The sequence below is a fragment of the Aureobasidium melanogenum genome (genome assembly GCF_000721775.1).
Source record: "Aureobasidium melanogenum CBS 110374 unplaced genomic scaffold scaffold_9, whole genome shotgun sequence".
NCBI classification, from domain to species: Eukaryota; Fungi; Ascomycota; class Dothideomycetes; order Dothideales; family Saccotheciaceae; genus Aureobasidium; species Aureobasidium melanogenum.
The window spans coordinates 280,449-294,244 of NW_024470061.1; the positions used below are offsets into that span (position 1 = coordinate 280,449).

Genomic DNA, 13,796 nt, shown 5'->3' on the forward strand with positions numbered 1-13,796 from the left:
GCTCGTGGAAACATACATATCGTCTTTCTTTTCTTTTGTTCTATAGAGGGCTCACATATTCTTTTTGCATCATTGGCCTTTTATGAAGAGCTCGTTTCGTATATTATTCCGAACCAATATCATAAATCATCACGATTGTCCACAAGAAGATACTGCATGAATAAGCTTTGTGAATCATAGATGGACCCTGGTGGACGGACGCATGTCATTCCGTACGCCCTACGGAGCTGATCGATCGTCAATCTACACTTTTTGTTCTAACGATTTGTACCTTCTTCTTTCCACATCAATTGACTTCCTATTCCTGCTGTCTGACAATTGATATCGCCCTCAATCATGGCCACCTCTTTCCCTCCTCCTCCCGTCAACACTATTGGTATACCTCTCCATCGTCTCTGTTCTCATACCCCGCCAAAGCTAATTCAGTGAATTAATAGACTGGGACAACATTGGCTTCCAAGTTCGCGAGGGTAAGATATCCTCTACCTCTTGGATCCTCCCCCCAGGTATCTGACATGTTCTACCAGTCAACGGCCACATCGAATCCACCTACTCCAAGAAGACAGGCAAATGGACCACCCCCGAGTTCGTCACCTCTCCCTACCTCCGCATCCACGGCATGGCTCCTGGTCTCAACTACGGCCAGCAATGCTACGAAGGCCTCAAAGCCTTCCGCAGCCCCGACGACTCTGCCATCACCATCTTCCGTCCAGACATGAATGCCAAACGCATGCAACACTCTGCTTCCTTTGTCTCCATGCCCGAAGTCCCCGTCGAGCACTTTGAAGAGTGCGTCAAGGCTGCCGTCGCTTTGAACACTGAGTTTGTGCCTCCGGCTAGAACGGGTGCTGCCATGTATATTCGCCCTTTGTTGTTTGGAAGCTCGGCACAATTGGGTTTGAGTCCGCCTGAAGAGTACACTTTTGTGGTTTGGGTCCTGCCTGTGGGTGTCTACCATGGTGTGCACTCTGTTCCTGCACTTATCCTTGAGGACTTTGATCGTGCTGCTCCTCATGGTACTGGTTCCGCTAAGGTGGGTGGAAACTATGCTCCTGTACTCAGGTTCAGCGAAAGAGCTAGGAATGATGGTTATGGCATTACTTTGCACTTGGACAGCAGGACGAGATCAGAGATTGACGAGTTCAGTACCTCTGCTTTCTTGGGTGTGAAGAAGGATGGCGAGAAGATTACTTTGGTGGTGCCGGATAGCAAGAATGTCATTGAAAGTGTGACGGCAGACAGTGTGTGTCATATTGCTCGCAGCTTTGGCTGGACTGTCGAGAAGAGAGCTGTAAGTCCTTGCTTCCTTCCCTCTCTGCATACCAATCACCAACTAACATCTCACAGATCAACTATGACGAACTCAAATCCTTCGACGAGGTCTTTGCCGCAGGCACAGCAGCAGCTCTTGTCCCCATCAAGAGCATCACCATGAAGAGCCGTAACGACACATTCAACTACCTGGACTCCGACGAACCCGGCCCCGTTTGCCTCAAGCTCTTGGATAACCTCAAGGGTATCCAGACTGGTCGCTACGAGGACAAGTTTGGCTGGAACGTCAAGGTTGAGCAGAAGAGCAGAGAGACCTATGCCAAGAGTGGTGATGAGAACAAGAACGGCAATATTGATGTTATGAATGCTTGAGCGTGGTTCATGAGTAGAAAGATATTGCATGTGGCTGGAGTTTGAGATATGGTGATGGCTACGTCGTAGGAATTTGTTTAGACAAATAGAAAAGAAAGCATGTTTGACAGCAAAATATCATCTTTCATAGCTTTTCACAAGAAGGTTGGAGTTTTTACAACCAGTCAATGAGGCAAGTGATACCTAGCTACTGCTCTTTCCAGAACAATCAATCAAGTAACGTCCTTGAAGCCTGCCTAATTGGGTCTCAACGGCTTCCAACTACTCATACCCCCTTCATCTTCATCATCCAACAGATTCCTCTGTGCAGTACCTCTTCTTGGAGGTAAAGGCGGCCCACTCTCATTCTGACTCTGACTAGTCTGTCTCGACCAACTTTCAATCCCCTTTGTATTAACCTCCACCGTACTTCTTCTCGGTGGCGGAAGCATAGGCATAGAAACACTCTTCGTAACCGGCGACTGCGACTGCAATGTATTTACCCTTTGAGGAAGCTTGGGAGCAAAGCCATCGTCCCTCGTACTGACAGGAGATTCAGAGCGTAGTGTTGTTGGCTTTTTGGGTACTGGAGGTGCTGCCTTGCGACCGATTCTATTGTCAGAGGGACGCGGTGGAAGTGGTGGCTCCTCGATTGGGTCGTCTAGGAGACTATGTTGGGTAGACGAGGCTCTAGAGCTAGGAGCTGCGGAGGAAGATTGCTGATGTGGTGGCCAGACTGGAGGTAGTTTGCGACTGACTGGTGTTACCCTGCCATTTGAGTTTTGGCTCGCTGTCGAAGAATTGCGGTCGCGGATTGAGAGGCTGCGAGGAGGAGGTGGGTTTGGGCGAGGAACTTTGACCCAGTCTGGCTCGGTAGTGGCGCTGAAGGGGTTAGGTGCTCTTTGTGGGTTACGAACGTATCCTTCGGCTGGTGGTTTGACCTGCGAACGAGCTGGCATGCCATTGTCTAGCCACCACTTGCGCTTGTCTGAGCTTGCTGGTGGTAAGCCAGGTTCGATTGACTCGTAGCCTATTAGATCTTCGTCGTCGGTATCGTCAGGTCTGGCAGTAGCCGTATTGCCACCAACCACAGCGCGTCTCTGTCTATACAGTCCTTCGCTGATTTCTTGTTTCTTCTTCTCATCAATGACTGTGATCGTGCATTGGAAGGTAGCGTAGACGGGTCGGTGATCTGAGAACCTCAAGGGTGCAGTGTTGTAATGGATTTGACGTAGATTGTTTCCTTTCGTCAAGACACGATCACACCATGCAGGGATACGGGCTTTGTCGCTGCTGTCGTACTCATCTGTACCGACATCGTACTTGTATGTCGGCAGGAAGGTGATCCTGGCCTCGTTATAGTATGGGAAAGTTTTGCCATGAACCATTTGAAGGTTAAGCTGTCTTCGGTTAGTCTACGAAATCTGCGGTCCGCGACATGGCACTTTACCTGATCGTTTTCGTAGAGCTTCTCAAGATCGCCCATCTTAACGAGCTGTCTCGTCTTCTCATTGGCCATACCAATACGGTAGTTGAAATCACCAAGCCAAATAATGGTGTCATGATCTTCGATCGATCGGTTTCTCGCAAACCGAAGTCCATGGCTGATGGTGCGATAATCTTGGTTACGCTCCTCGTAGTTGGCGAATCCTGCAGCCAGATGTGCAGTGACCAAGCAGATGGATGTATTAGCATACTCCATGCGAATAGCCACCGCACCCTTGTTACCCGCCATACCTGACATGCCCGTCTTCTTCAAGGCACCTTCGACATTCTTGATATATGGTAGAATGCTCGCTTTGACAAAGACAGACAGAGAGCACCCGACAAGTTGTCCACCTCTGAGCATGACATATTCTTCCGACCCCAAAGTTTGGGCATGCTCGTTCAAGGTCGCCTTGACTGCTTCCTCCCATGCTTGTCTTCTATGTGGATCAGTCGACATGATCTGTTGAGGACTAAGGTCGACAATCTCTTGGAAGCCAACAGCCACAATCTCAGGCTGTTGCTGAGAAAGATCAACAGGCGGACAGAGCCAGGGTGAAAGATCTTCAGACAGGCCTCTAGTCTTGCCGTTAAGGTTGAACGTGCCAACATAGATGTTAATGTTATCACACGCCGAGTATTCGTTTGTCCTTTTGGTAAGTTCCGCAGAAACCCAATCGTTGATGGGATCGAAAAGATGAACAGGCACCTGGTCAACCAGGCGACCCAAGAGCATATCGATTGTATTCTGCCTGCCTTTGTCCTCGAAGTTGTTGATGTACAATCGAGTTGCACTCTTACGGAAGTCCGCAAATGCACCTGCGAGAGACGACTTCCCGTGTCTGGTGAACGAGGATTTCAATGCTCCAGTGCCTGCATAGATTCGTGATAATGCGTCACCATTGTCAGCCCAAAGAGTGCCGTGTCTGACCCAAAAGTCATTGGTCGCTTGTCTTTCACCTCGTTGGTTTAAGAATTCTTGAATAGCCATTTGACTGATCAGCGTTTGGATAAGATTTGTTCTATCCAAACAGTCAAGGCAATTAGTGCGGAACACACCTTCCTGCTGTAAGATGTTCATGTTCCTTCGCATGAGCGACTGTGGTCTGCCATTGGCGTTCTTTGGTTCCTCGTCCACTTCTTCCGAAAGGAAGTAAGCAAAGTTCTCAATCGAGTCTTGGAGGTAACGTCTGATCCCCTTTGCTGCTTCATATCCAAGTGCACGAGTTTCGGCATGGAAATCGTAATCGGTCTCCTTGATAAGTTCGTGATCCTCGACCTCTTTCTCTCCAGGCTCGCCAGAAGGCAGGTTCAGAGGGCTGTTACGGACATGATATTGATACCTGCGACTTAGCTCCAGTTCGCCCGGCTTTTCATTGCTGAGCAAATTGACTACGTGGATGTTGCCATAGCTGATTTCTAGATCAGACATATGTTTGTCGAACGCGGGTTGAGACGCTTCAGCAGATCGCGTGAGCTGAATTTTTTGTTGTCCAGGAGTGAAGCCTGCTGCTTGTTCCCAAAAGAGGGGAATACTGCCTCGTACTTGGACGTAGGAAAAGCTCATGCCTGAAGGTGTAGAAAATATTACCTCAGTCTCGACAAAGTTGGCAACGTTGCCGTCATCATCGATACCTCGAGCATTGAATCGAGTACCGGCTCTACGACAAGACAGACGCGACAGCAAGGTTAGCGTCGAGGGGAAGCCGGCAGAGGCATGGCTGATTGGCGACGAAGCAGGCGGGACTGTAAGTGTCATGGCAAATCCACGTATAGCAGATGTCAGCATGCGAGAAGCATCCAGCTCCTTCTTTTCACGCTCTGATAGTCTTGAGCGGAAGCTGACTAGTGGTTGGATCATGTACGAGTTCCAGAGGAAACCTGCGTCAAGGCTGTCAATTGCAACTGTTGCTGATAATGATGATCTACCACAGGTCAGTCCGATGTCGATCATCGAGAATCAACTGAAATACCTGTCTTGAAGACGTCTCGTCAAATCAAAGTCGGCACTGTAGTAGAAACTGCCTCCACTAAGGAGTTTCTTCATAGCCATACAAGGATGTTCCATGACCGAATCCCTGGCATGGTAATGGTCAAAGCCATCTTCCTCGATATCGTCTGTCGAGAAATTGTTGATGCGATCAAGAACCAGAGAGTCATAATCAGATTTGTTTATGCAATCTGTGCTTTGTCAGTACTGATCTCAGCAAGAGCCAAGATTAAAAAACTCACGAAATTCGACAGATGTTATTTTCAAGACGTTCTCGCCGTTTCTGACTGTAGCTGCTCTTTGGGCTCCATTGACGACGCACAGAAAGATATCGCCGTTGATGGTGATCAAGCCGAGAGTTCCGAAGACGGTGAGTGAAGTCAATGAGCGAAAATCGGTTATGTCAGTGTCCGCAGTTCGAGCAAACTCGACCATACATCTTGGCTGCAGGGTTGCACTTTGGGTGGAGTTGACGGAAAGCGATGAGGCGCCAGCAGTGGAGGGACTATGGCGGAAGGTTAAGATGTGGTCATCAGTGGCTAGTGCAACAGCACGATGAGGATGATCCCTCAGCAACACACGGATTGTCATGCCGCATGCTTTGCACTCAAGAGGATCCTAGTTCAAGTCAATTTTGATATTATTGTAAGAAGTTAAGGTAGATAGGCATATCATCACCAGGAAATGAACCAACAATGGCTTTCGAACGTCGGCTGACGCCGGGGTCATCCTACAGAACGTGACCTTTAAGAATCGATATCGACGAATGCATGAGTGTCTTAATAGACAACCGAGACATGTGGCAGGACCTTGGATTGCTACTACACTATGTCTAGTCTGTGTAGAGGGCTGGTTGTTTGCAGGATATGGAAAGGAGTCTGAGGTAAGTCTAAGATTGAGCCTTCCACATTCAATCTTCTCATCGAAAGTACGTAGCAGGTTTAGGATCATCGTTTGCGAGACATGATGCCAAACACTTGGAATGCAGAGAACATCAACGTGTATGTGCTTTGATGGGTCATGGAATAAATCATATATTGATACAAGAAGATATTGAACGCCATTAACCATGCTTCCTCTGTTGGTCGCACATGAATCAAATATGATCATGCCAATCAGAGCCTTTGTCTACAACCGAAACCTCCTTTTGTGATTTTGTACATGTGCCTGAGAGAATATAGAGGCGTTCATCAATGGCTGAGAGTGGTTCTCTTCTTCAAAAGTCTTCTCTTGATCAGGTTGCGACCGTTCCTTGAGCGGATACGAGCAAGGAAACCACTTCTTCGCTTTCTCACGCGGTGCGAGGGGTCGTATGTATCTCTCTTGGGACCTCTGGCCTGCAGAAGGGTGAGTGTGGTGGAAGCGGCTGGCAGAGTTGGGAGCTCGAGGGTCGTGTTCAGCGACAGTGTCGAGGTCGGTGTGGAGGGAAGTGTTGGACGTCTAGCTGACAGCAATGAGAATGTGCGACTGTGATCAATAGTCAGCAGATTGTAGCCGCGGGACGTGAATGGGGAGACTCGCGATTGTGCGGGTTGCGATGCGGCTAGAGGGCGAAGAGAAGACTGAAGGAGCGACGTGGTCGAGGCGAGACTGAGCGACGAGCGCAATTGAGCGACTTGTCGTATGCAGCGTAAGAGCAGCATGACGGGCGACAGGCTGTGAATTGTGAATGCGAACGTGTAGGAGACCTTGTCAATGTCTTGCGAGCATCATGGTCGCCGGGCTGGTGCTGTACGAACGACGCTCGGACCACCATGGTTGGACATTTTTCTCGACTTTCGCGAATTCAATTCCGCTCCGCAACTGCTTGCATCTTCTTGCAATTGCAGACACACATCATGGCATCCACTACTCCCTACCCGCCGCATCGCTCACATCCTTCAACTCGCATCTCCCCTGAAGATGCCCTCGCTTCGCTAAGCAAATTCATTGCTGCTTCTGAATCCACTCCTTGGCTCCACCCGGATGCCCGCATCACCCCCGATGAGATCAAATACTCGACCAACGGTGGTCCTCAGGGAGGAATCATCATGCACCATCTGCGTCGTATCGAAAAGGGCTTGAATGGCGAAACCCTTGCTCCTGAGCCTGACGACATCTTCGACCTGCCCGAAGGTGATGATACCAACCTCGACACCCTCAATGCTGGATACCAGTCTACTCTAGATGGTGGACTGAAGAAGGGCGCTTTGAAGAAGTTTGAAGACGAGGGAGAGGACCCCGAGACTTATGCACGCAACCAAGAAATTCTCGAGGGCGAGGTTGGCGACAGAGACACTAGTCATGCTCACGCCAGCATCGACGAAGATGCCATGGATGTCGATGACGAAGCATACGCCGGTGTTGGTCTGTCCAAGGCTGAGAAAGAAGCCAGAAAAGAAGCAAAGAAGAACAAGAAGAAGGCCGCTGCAAGAGAAAAGGCTGCCAAGAACAGAGCAGAGGGTTGATTCAAGCACACTCCGTCACCTACGACGACCGACTAGAGGCTCGTCCCTTTGTCACCAAGCACAAGTACGTGCTACTTGATCACGCACTGCTGAGGGGGGACGTCATTTTCAAAGGGGCGCTTGTACGCCCTCGACACGATTATATCTACGACACAGCTGTACTACAGCTCACGACCAGTGGCCTCGCCCGTCTTTTCATCCTTCACCTCCTCCTTTTCCTGGGACACTTTCTTTTCGCTGGTCCAGCCAACGGCCTTTAAGCGCTCCGTAAGGATTGGGTGTGAGTAGTGGAAGCTGGAGTACATCCAGTCTGCGTCCATGCTCGACAGGTTCTGAATCTGGAGCTTGATCAGGGAGCTGGCCAGCTCCGCCGAGTAGCCAAGCTTAAGCGAGAAGTGGTCTAAAAGAAAGCACGTCAGCATAAATTTACATAACTATACACTCATGTAACATACCAGCTTCAAACTCCATTTTTCTAGTCATGATATTCATGAGAAGCTTGATGACGGAGTCCGTAGGTGCCAGAACCTCGTTGAACAGGATGAAGCCAATCATGATCGGTCGTTCGCGAGTGAAGCCAAACGCGTTGTACAGCGACTGATTGTTGATGAAGACGGAGAACAGAGCGAACATGTAGAACAAGTGAACCTGAGAAATGAGAAGCAGCTTGGTCGTGTGTCCCATCTTCCAGTGACCCAACTCGTGGGCAAGCACGGCCTCAATCTCCTTGGTGTCAGACTTCTCGATCAGCGTATCGTAGATGACAATCTTCTTCTTCCATGGCAGGCCAGTGAAGTAGGCATTGCTGTGGGCGCTGCGCTTGCTGCCGTCAATGACTTGCAGTTCAGAGAGAGGGAAGTTGAGGCGTTGGGCAAGAGCTTCGACAGCGTCTTTGAGCGGACCGGGCTCGAGAGGGGTGAGCTTGTTGAAGAGAGGGACGATGACGATAGGGTAGATGGTGATGGCGAAGAGCTGGACACCAAGAGCGAACAACCAGAGGTAGTAGAAGAACTTGTCACCAGTCTTTTGAATGATCTTCAAGAAAGCCCAGCCAAGAGGAACACCAAAGGCCAAAGAGAGTGCCTGTCCCTTGAGCAAATCAGAGACCCATAGACCGATAGTCTGCTTGTTGAAGCCGAACTTCTCTTCGAGGACGAAGTGGTGGTAGTATGAGAGCGGCAGACTCAGGATTGTCTCGATGAAGGATGAGGCAAAGACGAAGAGCAGGGAATGAGCGATTTCTCCTTGGCAACTGGCGGGAAGATAGCGGGTAAGAGCAAGACCAGTAAGAGCCCAGAATTTGGGATAGAAATCGTAGCGGATGACGGCGAGAGACTTGAGCTGAGAGATGACACCAGAGACGAAGCCATACTTGGCTTTTGCGCGGCCGTAGGCCTAGAAGACACAAGTTTAGAGGAGACAGAAGATAGATGAACAAGTGTATAGAATTTACCTGACTCTTGTCGAAAGTGGCCTGGTCGACTTCGTTTTGCAGCTGCTTCGGCACCTTTGTTCCTTGCAGCACACGGTACTGACGGAATGCCAGCCAGTTCTCCAGGAGATACTCGCCCAAGCTGAAAGAGATGATGAGCGACTTCCAGGGGAAGCCTGGGCGATCAAGCCATCCGGCCAGACGGCTCAGAAAGTCCATGGTCGCGAATAGTATTTCCGAGATGGAAGGTGTCTTGTGAGGACAGAACAGCAAACTGAAAGTTAGCTAAGGTACATAGGAGAGTTGGCGCCATGCGTGTGCCAAGCAAGACGTTTGATCCTGCGGCCGCTGCCTTCTTTTGAAACACTTAACAGCCCCGCAGCAAGCTCTCTTCGTTGTGAAGCATTCACTGGCAGAGCTCGGGGCCACAGATGCGAACATGGGCTCCAGTCATCTAGTGAGGTTGGCAATGCTGTCGCTGTAGCACCCTAGGCGCATTGGAAGCCAATCACGGGGTCGATGATCAATGGTTGCCGCCGCCGCGAATGCATTCCCACGTCACTAGTAAGTTGGCAGCGCTTACGCTCCCCTCTAGCCTGATCTTGCAAGTTATTGCGCCTGTCCACCTTCCGTAAGCATCGCGCTCCACCAGACTGCGCATCCAGGTAGGCCATGAACACGCCCATCAACTGTCTACTCTTCCCTCATCTGGTCACCATGATTGTCCACCTCTTTTGATTGACTGTGCCCCACTATCACTACGCGACCCAGCCTCACCGCCCATACCAACCCCCTCCTCGTTACGCGAAAAAGACTGAAATCATGGACGGTGCCCACGACTCTCAGAGATCCGGCGACTTCCATCTCCAAACACGCAGAACACCTGAACCAGAAACCCCGACTGTAGGCCCTTTGCGCATCCACAAAGTAAACCATTCGACTTCGACCACCTCAACCACGTCGACTCCCTCGAGAACATCATCAGAAGAAGCCGAGGTCGACGGCACATCACAGACCAGACGCCCTAGTCCTCCATATCCTGATGATCGCTTTCGCCCTTCGCATGCTGCTGCCGGCGCACAACGTCTAGGGACTCCCGAACTAAACTCATCAGGCATGCGCCGTCAATCCTCGACTCGTGCCAAATTTGGCGCGAGCGATCCAAACCGCCCTACCATATCTGGTTACGCCGGCACTCCCCCACCCTCTCTTACTCCAGGGATCGCAGGAGACAGAAACAAGCTTGCTCCAGAAGTGCCAGGAAAGGAAGAGGTGAACGACGATGACGATGGCTTGTTCCAGAAGTCTCCGCCCAAACCTACCGCACCTGCAGTACCTATAGGTGATGAAGGAATCGCCCAGTCTACATACCAACAGTATTATCCACCTCCAGCAGCTGCCACACTTCAACCTCCCACCGCTGGAGTGAATCGGCTAAGCTCGACTGCATCTACGTCCACAACACGCGCACAGAGAGGATCTCCACCACCACCAGAGACACCTGTGATTGGAAAGCCAACAGGAGGCTTTGAATATCCCTATGCTCAAAACGCCGCGGCCTCTCGTGCCAATCAGTATGCCAATCCTGTTGCTCGTCCTTCGACCATGTCACCATCACAACAACCGATAGAAGTCCCTCGGCCTTGGACTCCAACTGAACAACCCGGTAGCTACCCACATGGGCCTCCAGTCGCCTTCCAGGGGGGTACTGAAGTTCTCCCAGCAACGAACTACCAGAGCCCTACTACTGCCGCTTATCAGAGTCCTACTCAATCAACTCAAAATCGCGGGTATCAGATTTCTCCTGGTCAGCCTGTCCAGCAATTTGTGGCGCCACCTGTTCCACAATTCGGAGTTCCTATCACTCAATCCTCTTCTCCCGCCCAGATCACTCAACCTGCTCAGTATTTGCAATCGCCCCAGAACAACCACCCTGGTTCACGCTTATCTTTCTCACCTCAAACGCATCCTTTGGAGCAGGATATGCAGCGGCTGCAGGTGGCAGACGAGCCACCACCAGCATACTCGAGCGTATCTCAGCAGAGATTGTTCTCTGGTGCGACTTCTCAAGGGTTCACGAATGAGAAACGTCTGAGTAATGCTTCCGTGCCTAGCTCTACTTCTTCGCAAGACCCAAACCTTCGTAGACACCCTGCTTTTGCCAACGATGCAGGTCAGCCTATTGTGCAACAGACCGTCCAGCAGCCTGTCGCGTCCACTCAGCCTGCAACTCTGGCACCTATTCAGGTCATATCACCAAGCCCAGGACCAAGCATAACACCAGCATCTCCTCCACCTCTTCCTGAAGGATGGATCGCTCACTTAGACCCGAACTCGGGTCAATATTACTACATCCATCTACCAACCCAATCGACACAGTGGGAGTTCCCTAAAGGTCCAACTCCATTGAGTCTCCAGGAACCGCTTTCGCCGACTGGTACGTATGCCAACTCAGTGGCCTCTCCGGCTCTGGGAGGGTTCTCGCAGCCTTTGGCATCTCCAGGTTTCGCTCCACAGAACGCTGGTTATCACCGCGATAGTATGTTGAGCATGAACAATCTCGCAAGCCCTACAATGGCTGGCTTTACTGGACCGCCTCCATCCGCGGGTGTGGACATGTACAAGGTCGCACCTACGAATGGCGTCTACTTCGGCCCGTACTTGCGCTACACCAACATAGATCTCGAAAGAGGTCTCTGGCTTGGCTCCATTCTCTTGATCACAGATGTACCTCAACCCCCAACCATCCATATTCACCAAAGCACCGACTTGTCTCCTAATCGTGAGTTGTATTGACATCTGTATAGATTGTTACTGACTGGAAACAGCTCGTCAACTGAAGGCTAACCCAATCTACCAACACCAACGTTGGACGTTCTATCGCTATGATATCGATCTGATCATGGAAGAGCAAGACACTAAGTGGACTTACGCAATCACATCGCACCTTGGTTGTACCAGATACGAATTTCTTGTCGCTGGACGCTATGAGACGAGCTGGCGTTTCATTTCTCATTCTGGTAATGACTTTGCACTGAACGTAAGTGCCAACGAAAGAGCTAAGCTCGGAGGCATTGGCCTTATGTGGAAAGACGTTTTGCAGAAGCATGTCGAGTGTGGTGGTTTTCATGCCCAGCTCGGCCTTGGTGGTCAGATCTTCGGCGATCGTCTTTGGAAAGAAGTACCCGCTCTCAGACAATGGACTGCCATGAGCGGCAAAGAGAACCGCAAGAATGAACCTTGGACTGCGAAGCTTGAGGACGATGTGTCGCATGCTTACTTCCATTATTATTCAAGCCATTTTGACCAGCCTCATGTGCGAGAAGCTTTCGCACAGATACCTCACATTTTGACGCTTGACGATAATGACATGTACGTGGCTTGGTCTCTTTCAGCAAACAATGACTGACAATGACTAGTTTCGATGGCTATGGCTCTTACCCCGACTACATGCAACAGTCCAACATGTTCAAAAACATTGGCCGCATCGGTATCGACATGTACCTTCTCTTTCAACATCACACCACGCATGAGATCCTTCGCAACGTTTCAGGTGATTTGGATCTGTTTAGCATCACGGGCAATGGCTGGCATTTTGTCAAGTATCTCGGTCCAGCAGTAGTTGTCGTTGGTCCAGACACTCGCTCCGAAAGAAATACACAACATGTCATGGCTGGCGTTACCTATCAAGGTCTGTTCCCCAAAGTCGCTACTTTGCCGCCTAGTGTGCAACACTGTATCTGGATGATTCCAGTACCTCTACTCTATCCTAGACTTGAGACCGCAGAGCAGATAGCGCATACCATGGCGACGGGCAAAAAAGCTGTCACTGGCACGTTTAATATGCTAGGTCGAGTGACGAGTTCTGTTGCTGGCGTGGTCGGCGCTAAGGGCGTCGTCGGTGATGGCTTCAGCTCAATCAAAAAGGCTGTTGGAAAGTCGGGTCTGATGAGTAGCGTGCTCAGTCCTTTTGGAGAAATCGACATGCTCGATGAGCTGCGAGACATGTGGACGCATGAATCAAAGGTAGCCGATCTCGTTCTGATCTCTTTGTTACAACGCTAACAATATACAACAGGACCTTGAACGCACATACCTGATTCGTACTCTGCAAGGCATTGCACACCAGAAGTCGCTACGCATGACCTTTTTATCGGGTAGTGTTAATGCATGCGGTGCCGGTCTTGTCCATGACCCTTCACATCCTGGAGATCATAAGACGATGTATCAACTAATAGCATCGTCAATCGTCAATGCGCCTCCCCCGTCGTACGTTCTCCGCCTACTCAACAGCAACCCCAAACAACCCATATACATACCTCAGAACGCGCAGCGCAGTGCAGGACCACATCAGCCCGTACAACCGACGGACACAAAAGAAGACATGATGGAAATTTTCGTGGCAGATGTCAATGGTGCTCCTCGTGACATGAAACGTCTCATGGGACGCAGAAACTACGTTGCCATGGTCGCTTACGACCCTGAAGTCGTGCGTGGATCCCATGGTTCCGTCGTGCCTGGCAGCGAAGGCTCAAGTCGCCTCAGTCTTGCTGCTGATTTCATGGTGCAGAACGAGGGCGCGTACGCGGCACCTGTTAAGTACGGTCCTGTCATCATCCCTAGCTTGGAATTTGGTCGGTGAGGAAGAGTGGGCATGGACGAGAGTATGCGACGCTCTGCACTGTTGTTGTAAGTTAGCTTTTTTCTATCTGCCCTCGATATCAGGGTGTCACGATTGCAATGACGGGCGTCTTTTCGTAACGTCGTTATATGAGCCTAAGCGGTATCACTGTCTTCGAAACTCAGCGTCCTTAGCAGG

General features: G+C 50.5%; 6 protein-coding genes across 6 annotated transcripts; 3 read left to right on the plus strand and 3 right to left on the minus strand.

Annotated features, from left to right (window-relative positions):
• Window positions 1-336: 336 nt before the first annotated feature.
• Window positions 337-1,644, plus strand: M437DRAFT_47791 (branched-chain amino acid aminotransferase; the record flags this gene model as incomplete). Its single annotated transcript, XM_041021528.1, has 4 exons — window positions 337-376; window positions 438-470; window positions 528-1,291; window positions 1,348-1,644. 4 exons carry the CDS (start codon window positions 337-339, stop codon window positions 1,642-1,644), a joined length of 1,134 nt encoding a protein of 377 aa, XP_040880139.1.
• A 236-nt stretch (window positions 1,645-1,880) lies between these two features.
• Window positions 1,881-5,689, minus strand: M437DRAFT_65721 (uncharacterized protein; the record flags this gene model as incomplete). Its single annotated transcript, XM_041024627.1, has 4 exons — window positions 1,881-3,023; window positions 3,074-5,033; window positions 5,082-5,289; window positions 5,341-5,689. The coding sequence occupies 4 exons, from the start codon at window positions 5,687-5,689 to the stop codon at window positions 1,881-1,883; spliced, it is 3,660 nt and encodes a 1,219-aa protein (XP_040880140.1).
• Window positions 5,690-6,288: 599 nt separating this feature from the next.
• M437DRAFT_75014 (uncharacterized protein) lies at window positions 6,289-6,741 on the minus strand (the record flags this gene model as incomplete). The annotated part of the gene is made up of 2 exons (XM_041026338.1): window positions 6,289-6,565; window positions 6,620-6,741. The coding sequence occupies 2 exons, from the start codon at window positions 6,739-6,741 to the stop codon at window positions 6,289-6,291; spliced, it is 399 nt and encodes a 132-aa protein (XP_040880141.1).
• A 195-nt stretch (window positions 6,742-6,936) lies between these two features.
• On the plus strand, window positions 6,937-7,545 carry M437DRAFT_84157 (uncharacterized protein; the record flags this gene model as incomplete). The annotated part of the gene is made up of 1 exon (XM_041028058.1): window positions 6,937-7,545. One exon carries the CDS (start codon window positions 6,937-6,939, stop codon window positions 7,543-7,545), a length of 609 nt encoding a protein of 202 aa, XP_040880142.1.
• A 161-nt stretch (window positions 7,546-7,706) lies between these two features.
• On the minus strand, window positions 7,707-9,196 carry M437DRAFT_47585 (uncharacterized protein; the record flags this gene model as incomplete). Its single annotated transcript, XM_041021481.1, has 3 exons — window positions 7,707-7,945; window positions 8,001-8,940; window positions 8,999-9,196. 3 exons carry the CDS (start codon window positions 9,194-9,196, stop codon window positions 7,707-7,709), a joined length of 1,377 nt encoding a protein of 458 aa, XP_040880143.1.
• An 897-nt stretch (window positions 9,197-10,093) lies between these two features.
• Window positions 10,094-13,619, plus strand: M437DRAFT_47511 (uncharacterized protein; the record flags this gene model as incomplete). The annotated part of the gene is made up of 5 exons (XM_041021463.1): window positions 10,094-10,690; window positions 10,865-11,759; window positions 11,806-12,349; window positions 12,397-13,003; window positions 13,056-13,619. The coding sequence occupies 5 exons, from the start codon at window positions 10,094-10,096 to the stop codon at window positions 13,617-13,619; spliced, it is 3,207 nt and encodes a 1,068-aa protein (XP_040880144.1).
• Between the last annotated feature and the right edge of the window lie 177 nt (window positions 13,620-13,796).